The sequence below is a fragment of the Mus caroli genome, unplaced genomic scaffold, assembly GCF_978045245.1.
Source record: "Mus caroli unplaced genomic scaffold, Mus_caroli_1 scaffold_5, whole genome shotgun sequence".
Classification (NCBI taxonomy): domain Eukaryota; kingdom Metazoa; phylum Chordata; class Mammalia; order Rodentia; family Muridae; genus Mus; species Mus caroli.
In genome coordinates, this window is record NW_028227260.1 from 3120571 (window position 1) to 3142399 (window position 21829).

Here is a 21829-nt window from a genome sequence, read left to right on the forward strand (position 1 = left end):
CTTTAGGGAAAAGAAATCAAAACTAGAGAATTATAATAGTTATTCTATCCTGCCACCCGAATACATACACACAAACACACACACACAGTCAACATCCTTCAGAATTGTTTCTGAACTCTCAATCTAGTGGTAGATGTATATCATGTAATATTTCATCAAATCAGGTTTAGTGAAGAGATTAGATGACCCTTTGATTGAAGCATCAAAAAGAAATCAGAACACCATCTCTTCCCTCAAGTCCTGGGGCCATTCCAAAGTGAACCCTAGTACTCCTTCAGACACACTCATACGGTGGCCCCTTAGAATGGTCACATTCTGGCACCATCTAAACAACCAGAGTCAAGCATCTAAGGCTGGCGCCTCACTCTGTACGTGGGACGGACTTAAAGACCTGGAACTGCCTGGGGCAGCTTTGGGACTGTGAGACACATGGCGCTGGTCCCTACCTCGGACCTCCACACGATGTAAGGGTGACTGCGACTGTTATGTGGAGGCTGGAACTTCCTCTGCTGGAGCCATCTCCTAGGAGAAGAGAAGATGCCATTGGGGCCTCCCCCGGAGGAACTGAGGATGCTTGTGGGACTGCGGCTACTGGCAGACCCAGCCAGGACAGAAGGCAAGTCCCAGGCCATGCTCTTCTTGAGACCACTGCGATTCAGTGGGACCTCGTAGTCAAAGTGGAAGCTGCCAGAAGGTGACTTTTCTTGCGGGGTACTTGGTGTGGAAAAAGATGAGCACAGAGGTCTTGGAGTCTGGAACCGGGTAGCCCGAAGGTGCTGACTCCGGGGAGAAGAAGCTAAGCGGGAACCGAGACCCTCTGCTAAGAGCTGTGGAGAATGGAGGCGGCTTACTGTGGAGCCCCGCAGGCCGCCCTCGGCGCCCATCTCGCTCCCGCAGCCACCGATCAGGGCTGGGTCCAGGCTGCGCGTCTGGCGCAGCTTCCTTTTGGAGAATCCCTTGGCCGAGGCCGTGCCGCCCGACGCGGGCGAGGAGCAGGAGAAGACACTGTGCAGCAGGCTCTGCGCGGACATCTCGGCGGGGCTAGGTCTGAAGGCCACCTTCTTGTCTTCCCTCCTAGATAGCGGGAGACTGTGACCTGAGAAAACACTCTAGTCCCAAGTAGAGTAGGAAAAAACTGCCAGGCGGGGCTCGCCGAGGACGGTAGAAAGCAGTGCCCCGTTCACGCGCCACCAGCGCACTCCAAGCGTCCCTGCTGAGGCAGAAACAGGAGCTCCATCCCCAGCCTTTTGGGAAACAAGAGGTCCAGGTCCCTTTACCGTCTCTAGAATCTTCCTCAGGAGTCCAAGTCTCAAAGAGGCTAAGGAAGAGGAGGAAGGAGGTCAGTGACTAGCTGAGATCTCAGCTCCAACTCGCCAGCGCCACTCCCCCTTCCCAGCTGAAGGCGGGAGACGCTGCGCTCCGGCTCTCTGGCTCTGGACAGCCTCGAAATCTCCAGCAAGCTCCTCCTCGTGGCCTGAGGACAATCGCGAGGGCTAGGGAGGAGGCTGCCTGAGAGTCCGCCCTGAGCGGATCCTTGGTGCTCCCAGCGAGTGAAAAGTCCTCTGGAGCACCCCAGCTCAGCTGTCCGGCTGCGCCCCCAGTGCACCTTCTTGGTAACTTGGGGACCACGGCTGTGCTTTGGGGGATCAGCTGGGTTGCTAAGTCCCCCTTTCTGATTGACGAGGCTCAAAAGTGTCTCCAAGTTCACGTTCCCGCGCAGTCCCGATGTTGACTCAGTGGGACACCATATGTGCTGCGTCCAGGGCCTTCCAAGCACTGAGCGACAACTCCCCCGCTGCGCTCAGCACTACTCAGAAAGGTCTGCGCTCAGAAGACAGCCTCTGAAGCGAGTATCCTTGTTCCTCTAGAAGAGCGACACTTGATATTTGCTGCCAACCTTGGTTGGGCCCAGAGCTGGCTCAGAGATGTCCCAGCACCCTCGCGCCAGAGGCAGCGGGGAAAGGGGTGGCCCGTCCCGGGTAAGGCCAGAAGAACGCAGGGTCTGGAGCCGGGGCGGAGCCAGAAGCAGGAGAATGCAGAACGTGAACTTTTCCAGGCGCCAAACCTGGGAAGTAGCTCAGAGAGCCAGCAGCTGGTCTCTGATACCCGGTCTCTAGGGAGAAAGTCTTGAGGACGGAAGTGCGGACCTACTCCCCCCTGCCCTAACTCCCCTCCCCCCAAGCCAGGGGCTCGCGGTCTCCACACACGTTTCTGCAAAAGAAAGGGGAGTGTCAGATTGCACCCCACCCACTGGTGTCCGACCCGCAGCCCTGGACGGTTTTTCTGCACTTAAATCCCCTGCCTTCTCTTCTCCTACCCACAACCCCGCCTTTTTATTTTTTATTTTTTGGTGGAGAGTCCTCTCGTGTCAGGGTCCTGAGCACGTGTGTAGATATGTTCTATTTAGGAGAGGTGAACAGAACTTAGTCCGGGTGGAGACTGACACCAACTAAAGTTAACTGGCCTCCGGGTCGCTCCAGAAAGCTCCTGAGCACAGGGCTCAGCTGCCAAATCTTGGGTAACTGATAAACACAGAAGTCATAGCAGTCCAGGCTTGGAAACGGACCTGAAGCAGTTTCTCTCACTTGCCCACTCATGGAATCTATAAATCTATAAAGCCTTGCCTGCCTCTCCTGGGGCTTTCTGATGTCACACTTAAATTTTTCTAGGCATCTTAAAATCATCTCTGCAGGGACTGCAGGGATTGGTCCGAATGTTGGAAACAAGTGACTGCTACTTCTTGTGGTTCTGTTTGTTCAAAACAAAACAAAATACCTGGGGGTGATGATAACTGACTACAAATAAAAAATGAAAAGTCGTTTCTTTTAAAAGCGTATAACGAAGTTATTAATATGAGTGTTTGACACAAGCCTTGTGTAAATACCAGCAACTGTTCAAGTTTTATTTATAGAAGAGCTTATACCTGTGATGCTGGATACAGAGGTGGATTACTTTACTGTGCCTTTTGACAATGCCACCTTGAACTTCCTAGATGCTTTACGATCCACTACTCAATAGTTTGTATTTATTAATTAGGAGAAGGCAGGCAGGTCATGGAATCTAATTAGCAGGAAAATCTATCACCTACACAAAAGCATGGGACATCCTCCCCTGGTTCCTCCTGTAGCCTGTATTTCTCTTTGCCAATGCAGGAGGCAGCACTCCTGTGTTAGCTTGAATGGGAATAACCTTCTGGGTAAAGATGGTTTGTTTAAGGGTTTGTTTGTTTCGTTGGGTGTTTTGTGGTGGGGGGGGCAGTAAGGGGTGACTGTCCTGGCTAGTTTTATGTTAATTTGATATAAGCTAGAGTCATCAGAGAGGAAAGATCCTCAATTGAGAGCAAATGAGAAAATGCCCCCATAAGATTGGGCTGTAGGCAAGACTGTGAGGCATTTTTTTATTTAGTGATTGATTCTGGAGCACCACGCCCCACCCCCACCCCCTGCTCCACCCTCCCTCCTTCTGCCCGCTGATTGTGGTCAGGGACATCCCTAGGCTGGTAGTTCTGGGTGCTATAAGCAAGCAGGCTGAGCAAGCCTTGTGGAGCAAGCTAGTAAACAGCACCCTTTCATGGCTTCTGAATCAGCTCCTACCTCTACCTCCTGTTTGCTGCCCTACTTGAGTTCCTGCCCAGACTTCCTTTGATAATGGACCTATCTTGCTTTGGGTCATGGTGTTTCATCACAGCAATAATAATCCTAACTAAGACAGTGCCTATTGTTATTTTAAATTTGGTCAGGCCCCAGCTGCCCTGAAATTTGCTGAATTCCTTAGGGCTCTTCCTTCCTCTGTCTCCCCCATCTTGGAATTTAAGGTGTAGGCCATCATGACTGGCTCTGCTGCCTGAAAATAGATGTGAGATTATAAGTTCCTATCTCTAGGCTGTTGCCTCTTCTGGTTCCTTGGCATATCTCAAGCATTTTCTGCAGTCGTCAATGAGCTATTCTGAAAGAGGCCACAGCACTTAAAATCACTTGATGGCCTACTAACAACAGTATACCGAATCACCTTTGGGAGTTGGTAAGATTAACTATCTTCAGCCTCCTTAAAGAATTTCAGTACAAGTAAATGTGGGTGGGTCTTGCATGCCCTTTCTTTGGTAACAATGTCTCATAACATTTCACTTAGGCTGAAAACACCTACCTGAAATAGTCCCCAGCATTAAGATACCACTGCATAGTTATGCCTCATTGCATGGTTATGCCTCATTGAGTCTTGGCATTCAGAGTAGATGGTTAACAGAGTCACACTTTATGGGACCCCTTGTGACTCCAGGCAGCTGTGAATGTAATGTCTAATTCATATATATATGATCTAATTGTCTAAGCTCCTGTGATGACTGTGAGGTTGAAAATGTACCCCACCAGGACTGCTGGCTGAATAGAAGTGTCATATAGGTGCAATGGCATTTCTCATCATGGATGGAGAGCCAACAAGTAGAACGACTCTTTTTCTATCACCACTCCTAGGGCTTAGAGCAGACAACAGGTCCTGACCTACTGTTAACCTGGAAGTTGCTTCACACTTGGGAACAGTAAGTTCTTTTAAATATATTCACGGGTGGCTTACCAGTGGACATGGGTTAAGAAGTATATTATTAGTGGTTTGTAATTGTGTGGACACCATAGAGTGTATGCAAACATGAATGGTATAAATTGGTTAATTGAAATGGCATCTTGGAGCAACCTAGAAATGTGATAAATTTGTAATGTCTGAGGCTGCTGCCAATGTAACGACATCTTGATATATAACATGACATTTTGATTTATAGTAAACATTTTATTTTTATTTAATTAAAGAATAATGTAGTAAATGCACAATTCCTTATCATTGGAAAGTATGGTATATAAAGGTAGTGAACATAATTTGGTATGTTCTACTGGGGATTGTTGGTTTTGTTTTTATTGGAGGGCAAGGTCGTGTGTAGCCCAGGCTAGTCTCTAATCTTCAGTCCTCTGCTCTTTGCCTCCCAAGTGCTGAAATATATCACATATGACCATACACAATTAAATGATGAATTTCACAGTAGCATCAATGTAGTAATCAATGTTTTCAGCTCCATTAACATCTTATAGAATGTTATACATAGGATCCATCTTTGGCCAAAATGTTTTTGTTTGGTGAGTAGCTATATTCACTAATGTGGAGCTCCTTGGGGAAAGTTAGCTAGTGTGTTTATTTGTGCTTTCAAAACACAGGAACAAATGCAATGGTTCTATAACGAAATATTTTTGTAAGATAACCATTTAGATTTTTTGATATTAAAAATATTTTGTGGTGGTACTTACCCCTAAGAAGGAGGAGGAGGAGGAGGAGGAGCAAGAGCAGGAGGAGGGGGAGACTATAACAGAGTTGGCAAGACATTAGACAAGCCATTAGCATTATACCCTCTTCTATGACTCTGACTTTTTGCCAGTATTTGAACCATCTCTGTCATCTGTTACCGTCTGCGGTCTCTTTCCTACATGTTATTACTATATGCACTTAGTTCTTAACATAGAAACATGTATAGTTTCTAGGCTAGGATCTGCATGAAGGGGAACATGCATTTTTTTTCTTCTGAGCTTAGGTCACCTAAATTAAGATTATACATTCTAAGCCAATTCATTTTCTTATAAATATTATTATTTCATTTTACTTAACAGTATATTAGGCCATTTTTATATGCACACATTTTGTTTTTTTTTTTAAAGATTTATTTATTGATTATATGTAAGTTCACTGTAGCTGTCTTCAGACACACCAGAAGAGGGAGTCAGATCTTGCTACGGATGGTTGTGAGCCACCATGTGGTTGCTGGGATTTGAACTCCAGACCTTCGGAAGAGCAGTCGGGTGCTCTTACCCACTGAGCCATCTCACCAGCCCATATGCACACATTTTCATTGGCACATAACTCAATAAGAAAAATATAATTAATAATAAAAGTAGAAAATCTGATTGTCTAGCTCTGGCCTGGCTCCTTAGTCTGGAGCAGCCATGCTGGACTCCAAGATCCTCCTGTCCACCTACCCATGGAAACCTTCAAGGGCCCCAACTAACAAGCTGGTGTGCACAGGACAGCAGGCAGAGACAGGAACTTAGCATAGCAGCCCTCTGAGAGATGTAGATATACACGGTCAAACATTTGTCAGAGGTCGGGGATCCCTATGGAAAAATTAGGGGAAGGATTGAACCAACAGTGCCAACTAACCTGGATTCCTGGGGGCTCTCAAAGACTAAGCTCCAACTGAAGAGCACACACACCAGCTGGTTCAAGGTCCCAGCACATAGGTAGCAGACAGAGGGCTGCCATGTCTGACCTCAGTGGGAGAGGATGCGACTAATCCTGTAGAGATTTGATACACCATGGTGGGGGAATACAGGGGTGGGTGGGTGCAGGGGGGTGCGGATCTGCCCTCTCAGAGGTGAAAGTGAGAGGGAATAGGGAAGGAACTCTTCGAGGGTTGGCAGGGAGGAGGCAGCAGTTGTAATGGATGTAAATAAATAAATAAATAAATAACCCTAAGGGAAGATTCCTACCTTTAGAATGGTCATTCTGAGTGTACAGAGTTCGCCGGAACCTTAATCTAGTGTGTGGTGTTTTTGTTAGTTCAGTATGGTAAGTGTGATTGCTATGGTATTCTATATCTTTACTTCCAGCACTCAGGAGGCAGAGGCAGATGGATCTTTTTGGGTTCCAGACCTGCTAGGGAGACACAGTGAGACCCTGTCTTAACAACAATAACTAGTAATAATACATTTATTAAAAGAGTATTTTTAAATATATTCTTTTCTACCTGAGTATTAAGTTTCTGTTGCAGTCCTCATAAAGTATGGTATCATCATTCCTACTCAGAGCATACTATTTTACTCTTCTTACTCTGTTTGCTCATACAGTCTCAAGTCCTATTGCCCACTCTGGTTAAATGCCCATTTATTCTATATTTGATGAAGAACATAATGCTGACCATTGACCAATTTCATAAAGAAGTGGATATATTAAATGAATCCTCAGACTCTTTTTAAAATTTTTTCTCTTCTTTTTTTGAATGTTTTGCCTACATCTATGTCTGTGCACTTCATATAAGCAGTGACTAAATGGGACAGAAGAGGGAGACAAATGACCTAGAACTGAAGTTAGAGTGTGAACTGCCCTGTGGGTGCTGGGAACCAAATCCTGGTCCTGTGGAAGAGCAGCTTTCAAACTACTCAAGCATCTCTCTAACCACCAGACTCCCCCTTAGAACTAATTCATCAGCTAACTATTAAGGAAAAAAAAAGACAGTAGAAAAAAATGGTTTTCAATGTATATTTACTTTCAAAAGCAGATCTAAGACGTTGTTCCATACCAGTAATTGGTATTGAAAGTGGCACCATGCTTGTTTGTTTCTTTTCTTTTCACATAGCCTTAACTAAAATCTTAATATACATTTTATTTAAAAGGAGAACAGTCTGTTCATTATTCATTCTTATTACAATTATGAAAGAAATTTGAGGTTTAAAGAATTGCTATTTCATCTGGTCATGGCACAAGACTATTATAGTGAAAGTTCTAGAATCCTTGGTCTGACATCAAGGTATGCTCTTATCAAGGATCTCAGAAAAATTATCAGTATTTTTTATTCCCTTAAAAATTGTTGTATAAACACATTTTATTATCTAAGGACATCTTCTCACATTTAACCTAAATTTCCTTTTCTTTATTCTAACTTTATCCCTTGAAACGTTTCATTCCTCCAGTCAAAATTCCTCTTTACCCTTGCTGTTTAGCCCCTTGAGCTATTTGTAGATTTGTATCAGGCCCCTTGGGTCTGATTGTGTGGTTTGGCTACACTAAAAAGTTAATATTTTATTTGAAAACCATCACCATTGATGATCTTCTTTGGGTTCCTTCCAGTCACTTATTTCTTTTAGTTCCCTAGTCTGATATTCCCAGTTAGAGCATCCTATTTTGCCCTTGTTTGTTATATAATCCCATTTATTAAAGAGACCCAAATCAAACTAAACTTTTAGATTGAGCATCATATAATATTTCAAATGTGTATCTGATTGGCTTCCAACTCTTAGTCAGCATTGCTGATTTTGTTTCATCTTGCCCATGTCTCCCAAACTGATTATGATCCCTCTGATATCATTTACATGTTCTCAGTGAGTAAAAAGTTCATGGTATCTCATTCATCCATAGAAATCAAGGGTTCTGCATCTAAGCTCCTGAAACAGAAAGAAGGAACATGATTTTAATCTGTGTGTTGTGAAATATATGAGAAGTGTATGGATAATTTTGACAGAACGTGAGAATGCCAGTTGTCCTCAGAAGCCAGACGGCCCTATGCCTAACCTGTTTTATTGGAAGCTAGGAATATTTGTGCCAAAACTAAGAATGCTTATTTAGACTACTGTGCTTGTTTGTGAATGTGCTCATCCTATATACATGTACCTTTTTCTGTGTGTGTGCTCCTATGTGTGCAGATATGCATGGAAGGTAAAGGTCAATGTCAGATACTTTCCTCTATCACACTCCATCTTATTACAGGAGCTAGGGCCTCTCACTGAATTTCAAACCCACCAATGATCAGGCTACTCAGCCAACTCCATGATCCATCTGGCTGTGTGTTGGCATCTCAGATGTGCATCACCATGCCTGTTTTTTTTTTTTTTCCTCCTGGGTACTAGGCATTCAAACTCAGGCTAACATGCTTGTGAAGCAAGCACATCACCCACCAAATCATCCCTTCAGACTACTCTTTAGTTTCTTATTTAAGAATACCTTTGAAAGAACATAATTATTGAGGAATTGAAATTATAAATGATCAGTGTTTGTGATGATAATTCTATAGTCGTTTAATACAGGAGATATTTTGTTATGTATTACATTTATATATCAACACAAAAGCATTTGGGCTCAGTATTCGGATCAATTTCATATTGCCCCAACGTTGGAATAATAAATCCTCCAGGCACCCAGTTGTGGTTCTTATAGTCATCTAGTTGACATGGAGATCTGTGACAATAAAGAGACACACGAAAGGGAGGGCTAAAGTCCATAGCTCAGTGGTAAATTATGCAATTAGCTTGTACAATGCACTAGGAGAGGAGCAGGAATAGAGGAAAGGCATGGAAGGAGCAAAAGAGGAGAAAGATAAAGCTGAGGAAACAAAGGAAAAGAAAGACCTAGGTGTGACAATCCAGTTTCAAACCAGGTGGAAGCCTGTGTAGCTTCTAGAATCAGGTAGAAACAAATACATTCAGAGTAGGATACCTGCCTATTAATTTTTTTCTGAAATTACATTTTAAAAATACAAATGATTATTTTAATCCATCTCATTCAGCTTAACCCCTAAACATACACACACATCCTAGTTTCACCATCCCTCCCTCTTTTCTCATCTGTGATCTTAAATTTTTCAACAAAAGTACTAGTGGCTCTCCTAGAGGTCTGGAATTTGATTCTGAGCATTCAAATGATGGATCACAGCCCTCTGTAACTCTAGTCTCAGGGGACTTGACACCCTCTTTTGACCTACCTGGGTACCAGGCATCCAGTAGTACACAGACATACATACAATCAAATCACATATATACATAAAATTAGTTATTATTATTTTTTTAATTTTAAGAAAGAGAAAAAACAATTCCTGACTGTAACCTCTCCCCGCCGCGCCCCCCCAGCCTGAAAGCTGGCTGATCAGTTTGACTGTTATCACCAGGAGATCATCGGGGGTAGAGTCTGCCACCCTATGATTCTGCCATTCCCACTGCTACTACCTGCACGTGGTCACCTGCAACTGGACTCCGAAGATGATTTGGTGGGAATGGGTCCCTCCCCTCTTCTTTATAACCGGGTGTTCCGAATAGTAAAATTGAGCTTTGATCAGGATATTGTCTTAGCTCCATCCTTTCTCGCGCCGCCTAGTTTCCCTCTTTACTTCCAGATTCCAAGATGCCTTCCAGGCTCGAACCCGGACATGTAAGCCACTGGCCGGTCTCAACACCTGACTATCAGCAATGCAAAACAGGAAGCCATTTTCTGTGTAAACATTAGCAATCCGTTCTATGTTTACTTGTGCTTCATTTTCTTTTAGAAATTAGAAAACAATAGGCATACTTTGATTCACAGTATTGTTCTGGCATGAACAAAAAGTTTCTTCATATATATCAAAACACATATTTGTTTTTATTGAAAGTTTTAGGTGTCATGTAGAAAATCAATAAAATTTCCATCAATAAGCAGAGCCTATCTTTAAACTCACAATCCTAGGCACTACCCGTCACCTGACTCCTACTAATCTGTAGTGCAGCTCGGCTTCCAGGAACTTCCCCAGCTACAAAAGCATCAGAACAACATAGTCTTCATCATATGAGCAACCATCCTGGAAGCCCACTCCTCTCCTTGCCTTCCACAAAGGACACCTGGAACAGAGAGGAGAAAGCAAACATGAGAGTCTCAAATCAAGCTGATGACCAGATTCTCCGTCTGTGTCAAGTATATGAGTGTACATCTGCATTCATAAACACAATTTTCTGAATATCAACCATTCCAATTTCATGCTACCATAGATAGCAGGGAAGGTGACAAACAAGTTTGTTTATGAGACTTATATCAAGTTTCAATGTGGATGTGCTTGGCTAAAACCCAGACCACTCATAAATGAACCACATTTTGCTTGTTGTGACATTCAAACTTCAAATTGTAAGTGTATACTGATAGCAATTTTTGTTTGTGGTTTTAAAGCCTGAGCTTAAGAAGACTGAGGAAAATAAATTGACAAACAACCTAATGCAAATATTGATTGGGAAACATTTTTGATCACAGACTACTTGTCAAAGGCATGTTTTTCTTTGCTATTTTTCTTTCTTCCAGTTTTGTGAATGAAAATATATTTAAAACATTTTAGGAGTGGCAAAATGATTCAGCAGGCCTTAAGGTGTTTGCCATAAAGCCTGATAATCTGAGTTTGATCTCCAGAACCCATACAAAGAATGGAAAGAACTTGTTGGAGATTGGTGCTAACGCTTTGAATCTGTGTGTCCAGATTTTGGAGGTCCTTGTCCCAAGTTGGTATTTGATCTATCAATAAAGATGCCAGCTGCCAGTGCCTGGGCATGGACAGTATACTTAGAGTTGAGCAGGTAAGACGCAGAGAGATTTTTGGCAGGACTCAGGAAGAAGAATAGGATGCAGTAGCAGCAAGAGATAAAACCACCCAACCATGTGAGACTTTGAGCCTGGGATAGCAGGTGAAGGTTTAGGAGTACCCAGCCTTTGAATTAGCCAAAGCATTTTAGAATTAACTGGTGTGTGTGTGTGTGTGTGTGTGTGTGTGTGTGTGTGTGTGTGTGTGTGTGTGTGTGTGTGAGAGAGAGAGAGAGAGAGAGAGAGAGAGAGACAGACATACAGACAGACAGACAGACACACAGAGAGAGAGAGAGAGAGACCACCGACAGAGAGACAAAGAGAAAGAGAAAGAGAAAGAGAAAGAGAAAGAGAAAGAGAAAGAGAAAGAGAAAGAGAAAGAGAAAGAGAGAGTGTGTGTGTTTTCCATCACAGATCCAGAGCAGTACAGCAAAAAAACTAACCACAAGAGGAACCAACACTCCCTCCACATGTACACACACACATACACTACAGAAAATAAGTAAAAATAAAAATCTTAAAGTCTAGAGAGATAACTTGGTGGTTAAGAGCACTGACTGTTCCTTCAGAGGACACAGGTTCAATTCACCGTACCCACATGGTAGGTAGTTCACAACTGTAACTGTACTTCCAGAAGATTTAACACCCTCTCTTGGCATTCTTGAGTACAAAGCACTCAAGTGGTGCAGATATATTCACACAGAAAAAGTACCCATACACATAAATAAAATTTTAAATATTTTTATCACCAACCAAGCTACAAACCCTGTGATCTATAACAATGACCTGCCTGAAAGAATTGCTGGTGCAATAGTGGCACAAACTTTGTGGGAGTAACCAACCATGCTCTGATGGGAAATCAGGCCCACTCTGATAGGAAATAAGACACTGCTCAGTTGGCCAAGAATCTGAGACCAGATAGAGCATGGGCCTAGGGAAGACCAAAGTAACAGCAAAATGACTCCTAACAACATTCTGCTCTATATTTCTCCAACATTCATACTCCTATATTATTGTTTCATTGCATCATCAGAGAGACTTGCTCTTACAGAAGATGGGAACTGATACAAAGACAGGACTATGGACAACGTGCAGAGAATGAGAGAATTTGGAACTCTCAGTTCTAAATGGTATGTCTTCAACAAAGGTCTCCAGTCAGGGCTCAGAGAGCTATGCAGAAGTGGAATGAGACCAAGGAGGTCCAGACACAGCAGGACTGACAGACACATGAACTCACAGAGACTATTGCAGCATGCACAGGGCCTATAGAAGTTGAAGGCAGACAAGGTCCCAGTGCTGAGAGATGATATAGACATGGGCTATCATTCCTAATCAAAAAGCTATTTGCAATTCACACCCTCTTGTGATAAAAAGTAGTTTTCTCCAAAGTAGTCTCATTGGCTATTTTAAGGAGACTTGAGGGTAAGTCTCATGACCAGTGAGAGATAGATGGCCAATACAAAATGAACTCAATGATATTTTTTGAATACTTTTTTGTCTCATATTGCATTGTTTAGTCATTTTTTTTGTCTTAGTGGTCTTTGCTTGTATATTATGATTTCTGATTTTATGTTTTTATGGGTTTTGTTTTATGTGTGTGTGTGTGTGTCTTGCTGTTTTTTGTTTCTAATTATGGTTTGTTTCGTTTTTCTGTTTTCTAAAGAAAGGAAAGAAAGGGAGAAAGAAAGAAAGAAAGAAAGAAAGAAAGAAAGAAAGAAAGAAAGAAAGAAAGAAAGAAAGAAAGAAAGAGAGAAAGAGAGAGAGAAAGAGAAAGAAAGAAAGAAAGAAAGAGAGAACGAAAGAAAGAAAGAAAGAAAGAAAGAAAGAAAGAAGAAGAAAGAAAGAAAGAAAGAAAGAAAGAAAGAAAGAAAGAAAGAAAGAAAGAAAGAAAGAAAGAAAGAGAAAGAAAGGGCATAAAACTGGGTGGGTAGTGAAGTAGGAAGGATCTGGGAGGAGTTGAGGAAGGGAAAAATCATGATAATTCTATATTGTATGGAAAATTAATTTAAATATTTTTAAACAAGTGTATATAATTAAAATATTAAATATGTACAAATACGTTGATTAAAGTAAATTTAAGCATTTAAGAAGATTCTAGAGGACAACTTTCCATAGGATATTTTAGGAGTGCTTTGGAGGATGAATAACTGTGTGGCAATATAAAAAATGGTAATATTTTGTTCATTATTCTACAATGTTCGTAACATAAACATTGTTAATATGTCCAACTTTTGAAAATAATATGGAAATAATATGGAAGTTTTCTCTCTGATTTTTTAAATGTTTTCTTCCAAATCTCTAACACTGCATGGAAATGGGATGATATAAGCAATCCTGTCTTCATGAGTGAGTTAGTGAGTGCATGTGTGCATACCAGTGTCTGTGTCTGTCTGTATGAACTCATCAACTTAAGTGAGAAAACATTTATGTTTGTATATAACAAACTCTGTAGTTGAATTTTGACAGCTGCCCATGTCTATGAAGCCATTGTCACAATCAGTTAAGATACAGAACACTCCATCTCCTCTTAGTAATGTTTGATGAACATTGACAGCTTACTTTTTCTACAGTTTACTGGTTATATTATTCCAATCAATTTAGAAAGGGGCAAGGGGAGAATAGAAGGAAGAAGAGAAGGTAAGGACAGATAAGGTAAAACACAGAGCAAGCTGACAGACATGGTGTCTCACTCTTATAATCCCACCACTGGAAGAATGGAGCCAGGAAGATTATTGCGATTTTGAAATGAGCCTGGACTACCTAGTGACATGCAGGGTTCAGGACTGCAGAATGAAACATCGTGTGGAGAAGCAACATTCATGCTAGAGAGATGGCACAATATTTAAAAGTGCTTGCTTTCCAAGCATGAGAATTCAGATTTGCATCCACATAAACAGCCAGACACAGAACTGAGGAGATGGCTCAGGGGTTAGGAGCATGTACTGCTTTTGCAAAGTGCTCAAGTTTGGTTGATACCATATATATTAGGCAACTCACATTCACACGTAATCCACCTCTAGGGAATCCAGTACACTCTTCTGGACTTTGAGGGTACCTACATTTACATGTGCATGTACCTACATATGCACTTACATGAATGCACATAATTAATACATAATTGAAAATAAAATCTTTTTTAAAGAAAAGAATGGTAGCATGTTACTGTAACCTCAGCATTGGGGAGAGGAGCAGAGAGAAAGTATTCTAGGATGTACTCTAAATCAAGTGTATTTCTGAAAGAATAGAGAAGGCAATGTGGATAAAGACACATGCTTGGTGGGGAGGAGGGGAGTCTGAAGATGGAGGCAGAAATTAAAATGATATAGATATCAGCCAAGAAGCAAGAACTGCTAACAACCCCAGAAGCTGAGAGAGAATCTAAACACATCCTCCCTCAGAGCCTTAAGGAGAAATCCACTCTGCTGACACCTTGAGTTCGGACTTATGCATCCAGAACTGTGATCAAACAAATGTCTGTTGTTTTAAGCCACCCACTTTGTAGTAATTTGTTAAGACAACCCTTAGGAAAATTACCCATTTCTAAAGCACGGCAAACCACAGCTTGGTTTGCCTTCTTTCAAACAATTTAATGAAACCCAGAGCCAAGGAATTCATTGAACAAAAAGGCAATTCCAAAGAATTTTTCAATTAGGCAGGAGCATGGGTAACGAATGAAAGCTCATTGGTGTTTCATTTTCAAAGAAAGAAACATGATGCATTGGACGCCGTGCTCAGTGCTAAGCATGGTATTATGCTGTGCTTCTGAGCTGTGCTTAACAGACTTAGTTCCCTGTAGAGTGGAGTCCTCCTTTCCCGTGGGGAATCTCTATGCCTTTTTAAGCATTTGTTTTCAGAAAGTTGTTACAAAAAAAAGGTGTTTTTTTTGGGAGGTGGGGTGGGGATTGATCAGCATTCTGCAAAAGTATATTCCAGCTCTAACCAGAAACAGCCTCAAGAAGGTCCAGCCCTGGGAACACGCTTGCAGGACCGATGGTCTGATTTCTATCCCCAGCACCCGAGATAGAAGAGAACTAACCCCTGAAGGTAGCTTGACCCCCACAGTCATGCTGTGGCACGTATTCACCTACACATAAACCCCAACACACACAGAATACAAGTTTAAATGCAGAGGTCTGTGAGGATGCTTTAGTTTGCCTTTTTTGTGGTGTTTGCTCCACTCCACATGTAAAGTGCCGAGGGCATAATTGAAGTCAAATACTAGATCAGGCAGGAAAGGACTAGAAAACCTTTGAATAGACAACTAGTTGCTGCGCGAACTCCTCAGCACTTAAGGAGTACTCAAACAGCATGAGGCTTTCTTTCTCTCAGGAGAAACTTCCAAGGTTATAGTTGAAACAGCCAAGTGGTGTAAGTTCATAGCTGCCCACTCTTCAATTGCCTCCTTTATGGTTTATGTGGAATTCCTCAGGTATTTCTCACATTTCTCTGCTCTGTTGTGTGACACAGATTGCAGACATACCGATGGGCTCCTCCCCCAACTCCTTTTAAAGGCCAGAGAATGCAAATAAGGTGCTCCAGAAACAGGCAAGGTGTGAGTCAAAGCTAAACTCAAGGGATCCCCTCCTTTTAAATAGGAATGGCTTCAGAAAGTGATGTCATGTAAAAACGGTGCTCCCATCAATAACCATAAATTAACCTTCCAGCCCAGTCTCCCCAGTTGGAATTTGAGTATACAGACCCCATCTGTGGAATTATCCTCAGGCATCAGTGTGAAGGACTTCTGTTAGAGCAAAACAAAAACCAGCAATAACAATATTGACAGCCACATATTAAACTGTTGATAGTTCACTAGAACACTGGATGTCTATCCCACTTGGTTGGGCATCATCAAATTTGAGTTCTAAATGAGGAGGAGAGGTGTGGGAAATAAAGACAAAGTAGGAAAGTGACAGACCAACCAGCTGACCTTGGATAAAATTATTTAGTTTTTCAGAGGTTCAGTTCTTCCTTTGATGTATACGGCTAATAAGTATAAAATAAAAATTAGCAAAAAGAAAGAAAGAAAGAAAGAAAATTAGCATGTATTAAAGAAATAGGATGTGTGCTGTGACTTGTCTTAATTTCTTTATGAGTACATATTATGATAGTATTAAATTTCTAATAATAAATGCTAACAGGGCCTTAATATTTATCAGACTACATGCCAAGTGCATAGGTGATTTATACTATTTACTCCTCATAATTCCATGAAGTATTTCTTATTATCATCCTTGTCCAAAGAAGGAAACTGAGTCAGATAACTTTCTTAAGTGAAGTAAAAAATTGTCTAGTTGGGATATGCTTCATTTAAGCTGAGATAGAGGATGGAACCAATGAAAGAACCAGATTTTAAGAAGATGCTTTCTATACAAACTGTGTGATAAATAGAAAATCCATAATAATCTTTCCACATTAAGGATTGAGAGTGTGAGCTACAAGACTGGCTGTGAATATGGATGGAGAGAGGAAGAAAATGTTATTGTTGCCCAATTATTTATTCTGTACTAGGAACTTTCCATACATTTTTAACATAGCATTATTTTAAGATAAATATTAATATTCCAGTTTGATACATTGGTGGTTCATACCCATATATAGTGAATGTCAGAAGCCCATCTGCTACCAATTACACTCCTCGAGTGTGCAATATCAAGGTCATAATAAACCATGGCCATGAACAGGAATGTCACACCCTAACTGGCCCTATTGCATTTTTATTGAAAATGGGAATCAACTACAGTACATATTCTCACTTATTAAAGAAATTCAACTTTTTTCTGTAAGATATGGCTTGGTTTTATCCCAGGTGTCTCTGCTTAGTGCTTTAAAAATATTATTTGGGAGTATTTTTATAGCACTGTGTATTCTTTCTTCATTGCAAAGCCTCATATTGGACCCAATGCTCTTAAATGTGACATATTCAGATTTTATTTAGTTTGTGTGCATCAAATAAGAAATTGTGAAGTGCTTTTATTCACCCTTTATAAATTTGTCTGATGTCTCTATCCTTAGAGTGATGGTAAATAATTCTACAGCTGTCTCTTGGTATCCATGGGAAATTACTTCTACAACCCCCAAGGATATCAAAACCCAAGTCCCTTACATAAAATACCATAATATTTACACCATGTCATATACTTCAAATTCTCTCTAGATGACCTATTACACCTATTGTAATGTAAGTACTATGCAAATAGTTGTACTGTTTATAAAGTAATGACAGGAACAAACTCCTCACAGACCGCAATCCGCAGTTGCTCAAGTCTACTGATGCAGAACTCTTACATCAAGAGAGCTGTGTGTCCATCAAACAGTTGTTATCAATAATAAGTAGAAGGGGGCCAATCCTAAAAGACTGAGCTCCAAGGTTATGAGAAGTTGCTGTTCCCAAGTTCCCTTTTATTGTTGACACAAGTGCATTTTGCCCAAATGAATTGCAGTCAATGGGAAGTCAGTGTGCTTATATCAAATGACACCTGGAGCCAGAGCCCTTCCAAACTGTCTGCTGGAGCAAATGGTGTCTCTAAACAGATTGGCAAGATAAAGCAGAGAGGATCAACAAAGATGTGTTTGGCCCAAGCATATGACATAATCATGATCATTAAGATTATAAAACGATGTTTAAGCTACTTGATAGCATGAATTTAGGAAATACCTAAGCAACTTTGATTTGATTCTATAACACACACACACACACACACACACACACACAAGACAGGGATTCTTTGTGTATTCCCGGATGCCCTAGAAGTTTTTCCATAGACCACGCTGGCCTCAAACTAAGGGATCTACTTGCCTCTGCCTTCTGAGTGCTGGGATTAAAGGTGTGAGCCACCACAGCCTGCTCTACATATCTCTTGATTCTAACAATCTTTTATTCACAAGTCCACAGTTTAAGTGGAAAAGATCCTTTCTTGACAAGAAGTAGTTACATCTTAGCAACTGACAAGGCAAGCTTTTCTGCATTCTGTATGTTCCGGAAACAGTGTCTCTCTGACCTCATTGCTGGCATCTCCACAAGCAATGAAACTCATATGAGCATAACAGAGCTATGGCCCAGAAAAGGTGAGAAAATTTCAAATGGAGTGGAATTAGTTAATGTCACAGATACAATGCAGAATAGCATCACAGGTCAATTTCTAGAACAAGGAATATTATCACTTGACAGTCTCCACAGCGCTACTCTGAATTGTACCTGTGACAACTCCCGCATCTTCATTCATTGTTCTGAACATCTTTAATATCTTTAATCACTCCATTTCCAGCTCAGTTTATTTTCACTTGGTGAGGCTGAATAGTGCTGGGTTATACAATAAGTTGCTTACTGATGTGCTGTGAGACTAGGTTAATGTGCACAGCTCAAACAAATTTGAGGTTTCATCTCTTGATTTATTTGTTTAATGCATCCCTTAAGACCACAAAACTGATAACTGAGGGCTTTCCAAAATATATATTGGCTACAACTCATTGTGGGAAGCTCACTGCTGTTTGAGTCAGCATCTTGCTCTAAAGAAAGGCTTCCAGAAGAAAGTCACGGGATGCTGAAATGAGTGACCAGATGCAGACTTCTAAGGAGACACCAGATGGATTTATTATTACCGATTCTGAACAAGATAAAGCATTTGTTTTCACAGATTGCTTCAGTGTCCTGGTTTGACATTTGCTGTTGTTTTAAAAGGCAAATTAAAAACATTGGAAATGAAAGGGCCAGAGAAAACATAACTCCAATGTGCCCTGGAGGGATAGAGGAATTGATAATGGTGACCTCCAGGCTCTTCTGCAGCCCTAGACTCACCAAAGTTCCAAAGGCTATTTTTGTGCTTTCTTCCTTTGAAAGATTTTCTTTTCACAAATAGGACATTTTTATTTAATCCTTTATACGTGTTTAATTTGAAGTGTTGGTTATAGATCCGTGTATAATATGTATGCACACTGCTGTGGCAGATCTAGCCAAACTTTCCTGCCTATAAACTTAACAAACTAGGTTCTCTTGGGAAGTTCAGTCTAAAACTCTAGTAAAAGAAAAAGGCCTAGAATCAGACAAGGCAAGTGTTAAGTGCCTGTTCCTATCTTTCCCTGGCATATTACCTCTCTCACTCAGGCCCCACCTTCCTCATGTAATGGTATTCTTTTGTTTGTTTCTTTATTTAAAAAAAAATATATATATATATATATATTGGGGGTTGGGGATTTAGCTCGGTTGTAGAGCGCTTGCCTAGCAAGCCCTGGGTTCAGTCCTCAGCTCTGAAAGAAAAGAATATATATATATATATATATATATATATATATACACACACACACACATATATATATAATTATTTCCCCTCTCAGATCCTTGTCCCTGCCCTACCCACCTATTTTATGTTCTCTTTCTTTCTCAAAAAAAAAGAAAGAAAAAAAAAGAAAGAAAAAAAAACCCACACAAAACAAAAATCAATGCAAACAAAAAGCTTGTTGATAAAAGATGTCAAACTGAAACAATAAGCCCCCCAACACACACACACACACACACACACACACACACACACACACAGAGAGAGAGAGAGAGAGAGAGAGAGAGAGAGAGAGAGAGAGAGAGAGAGAGAATTCATTTTGTGTTGGCCGACAACTTCTAGGCATGTGGACCTGCTCTGAAATGTATTTAATATATACAGTGACACTCATTGGAAAAAGCCTGATTTTCTCTTTGCCAAGGGTTATCAACTGCAAATAGCTTCTTGATTAGGAGTAGACCTAAGTGGACCCAGTATTCACTTCCTGCTCTCAGTGTTGGGGCCAGGTTGGGCTTGAAGCTGTACAGTTCTTGTACATGCTGCCAAGTCTCTTGTAAGTTCACATGTGTATCAGTCCTGTCATTTAAAAGATTTAATTCACAGTCACCTATCTTTTTTTTTTTTGTATTACAGTGTGTGTGTGTGTGTGTGTGTGTGTGTGTGTGTGTGTGTAAATGCATTGCTTGCCCCACAGCACCTATGTGTAGGTCTGAGGACAAATTTGTACTCTCTCCTATTATTTGGGTTCCAGGAAACAAACTCAGACATACGACTAAGGTCCTTTACCCATTGAGCCACCTTAACAACCCTCAACTGTTTGGCGTTTTTTTTGTTTGTTTGTTTTTGTTTTGTTTGTTTGTTTGCCTTTTTTCTATTTCAAGAGCTCAGATTACTAGTCAAATGCACATCATCAAATTTTTAAAGGAATGCATGAACATGATGAGACCTTCATTTTATAAGTGTCCAACTCAAAAGAGATGAAAGGGTTGGCAAGGTCATCAGTTTTTATTTTTCATCAGATATTTCAAGACAATTGAACTATTGCATAGTGCCCCCTTCCCTACTTTATGTGTCAATACTGAGACACCTTCGATTTTCATGAGAACGAGATAATTTAGCACAAGTGTTCTAGATAACCTGATTCAAGTCCGGTTTTAGTGAGTTTGAGACTGATTCATACCAAGTGTCTCTCGAGATATTTCATTCTCCAGAGGAGATATTCCAGTTTTATGACATTAGTCAGACAGTCATCAATATATGTAGGCAGTAAGCACTTTCAACAGGAATTCTCTGAAGTCCTGGAATACAATGGCAAGCAGAGAAGACACATTGGCCTTCAGCAACCTCTTAGGGCAGTGAAGGCAGGTAGATGCATACCAAATACAAACAGGAGTTAGTACACCAGTTCAAGAAGAGAATGGATGCTGAGAAAAGTAAGAGGAGGGGTTGGTTGGATGCTGTAGCTACAGCACTGGAGAAGGACCTCTCTGAGATAGTAGTAGTCCATTTGGTTTCTGTTTGACTACAGAAAACTCCCAGTGGCAAAGCCTGTTGAAGGGAACCTGAAATAGCCTGAGCAATCAAGGAAAACCGAAAGTGAAAGTTCTACTGACCCTGAACCTCTTTCAAAGGCTAGCTTCCCTATGCTGCACAAAGCCAAATCAGCCTTCTCTTTGGAGAGCTGGCCAGAGCTTTAAATGGCCAGCTGCCTTGAGGTCATGCATGGCTACTCTCTTTAGGAAGCCAGGTATTCTGATTGAACCCACAGATCTTCAATCACTCAGCAAAGAGAGTATTCCTGCGATTAAAACAAAAGAAAAACTCTGTTAAAAACAACAACAAAAATAAACCCAACAACAACAACAAAAAACAAAACAAAACAAAAAACCACTCCACTTACGCTCAAAATATAGTTTCCAGAACTAAATTTAGTTTTGGCACAAATGTCTCTGGCTGACTTCCCACACTGCGTTCGCCTTTCAGAGAATGTTTGCGTTCTGGCTCTCATGCGTGCAGCCACTTCAGCCAGTTGAGTTCACAGGCCTGCCGGGGCAGTGTTCAAATGACCCTTCGTGTTTTCATTAATTCTTAAAAACGTTACACAAATATTTCTCTTCATATTGGGTTTTGCAAATCTTTGCCCTTGTGCACATTTTCTTCTTCCACAAAATCCTATATTTGGTGCTGAGACTAATTTGACCTCGCAATATATCATCTTTTACATAAATACAAGATTTGACAAGACCCAGGATCTGGTGATGAAACACAAGTCAGGATCCTCTCCAGTTTGCAGAGGCCAGGTCAGCAGAGCTCTACAACTCAAGGGTCAAATAAAATGTTCTATTTTAGGGAGGGAAAGTAAACAAACATTTAAGAGGAGGATCTATTTGCGGGGTGTGTGTGTGTGTGTGTGTGTGGAGGGGTGTTGATGACAGAGAACT

General features: G+C 41.1%; 1 protein-coding gene across 1 annotated transcript in view; it reads right to left on the minus strand.

The window, feature by feature from the left end:
• Arhgap6 (Rho GTPase activating protein 6) overlaps window positions 1-1887 on the minus strand; it is a 511317-nt gene extending 509430 nt beyond the window's left edge. The window contains exon 1 of the mRNA XM_021152834.2: window positions 447-1887. Coding sequence (XP_021008493.1) covers window positions 447-1031 — 585 coding nt within the window. The 5' untranslated portion in view covers window positions 1032-1887. The remainder of the gene's footprint in view (window positions 1-446) is intronic.
• Between the last annotated feature and the right edge of the window lie 19942 nt (window positions 1888-21829).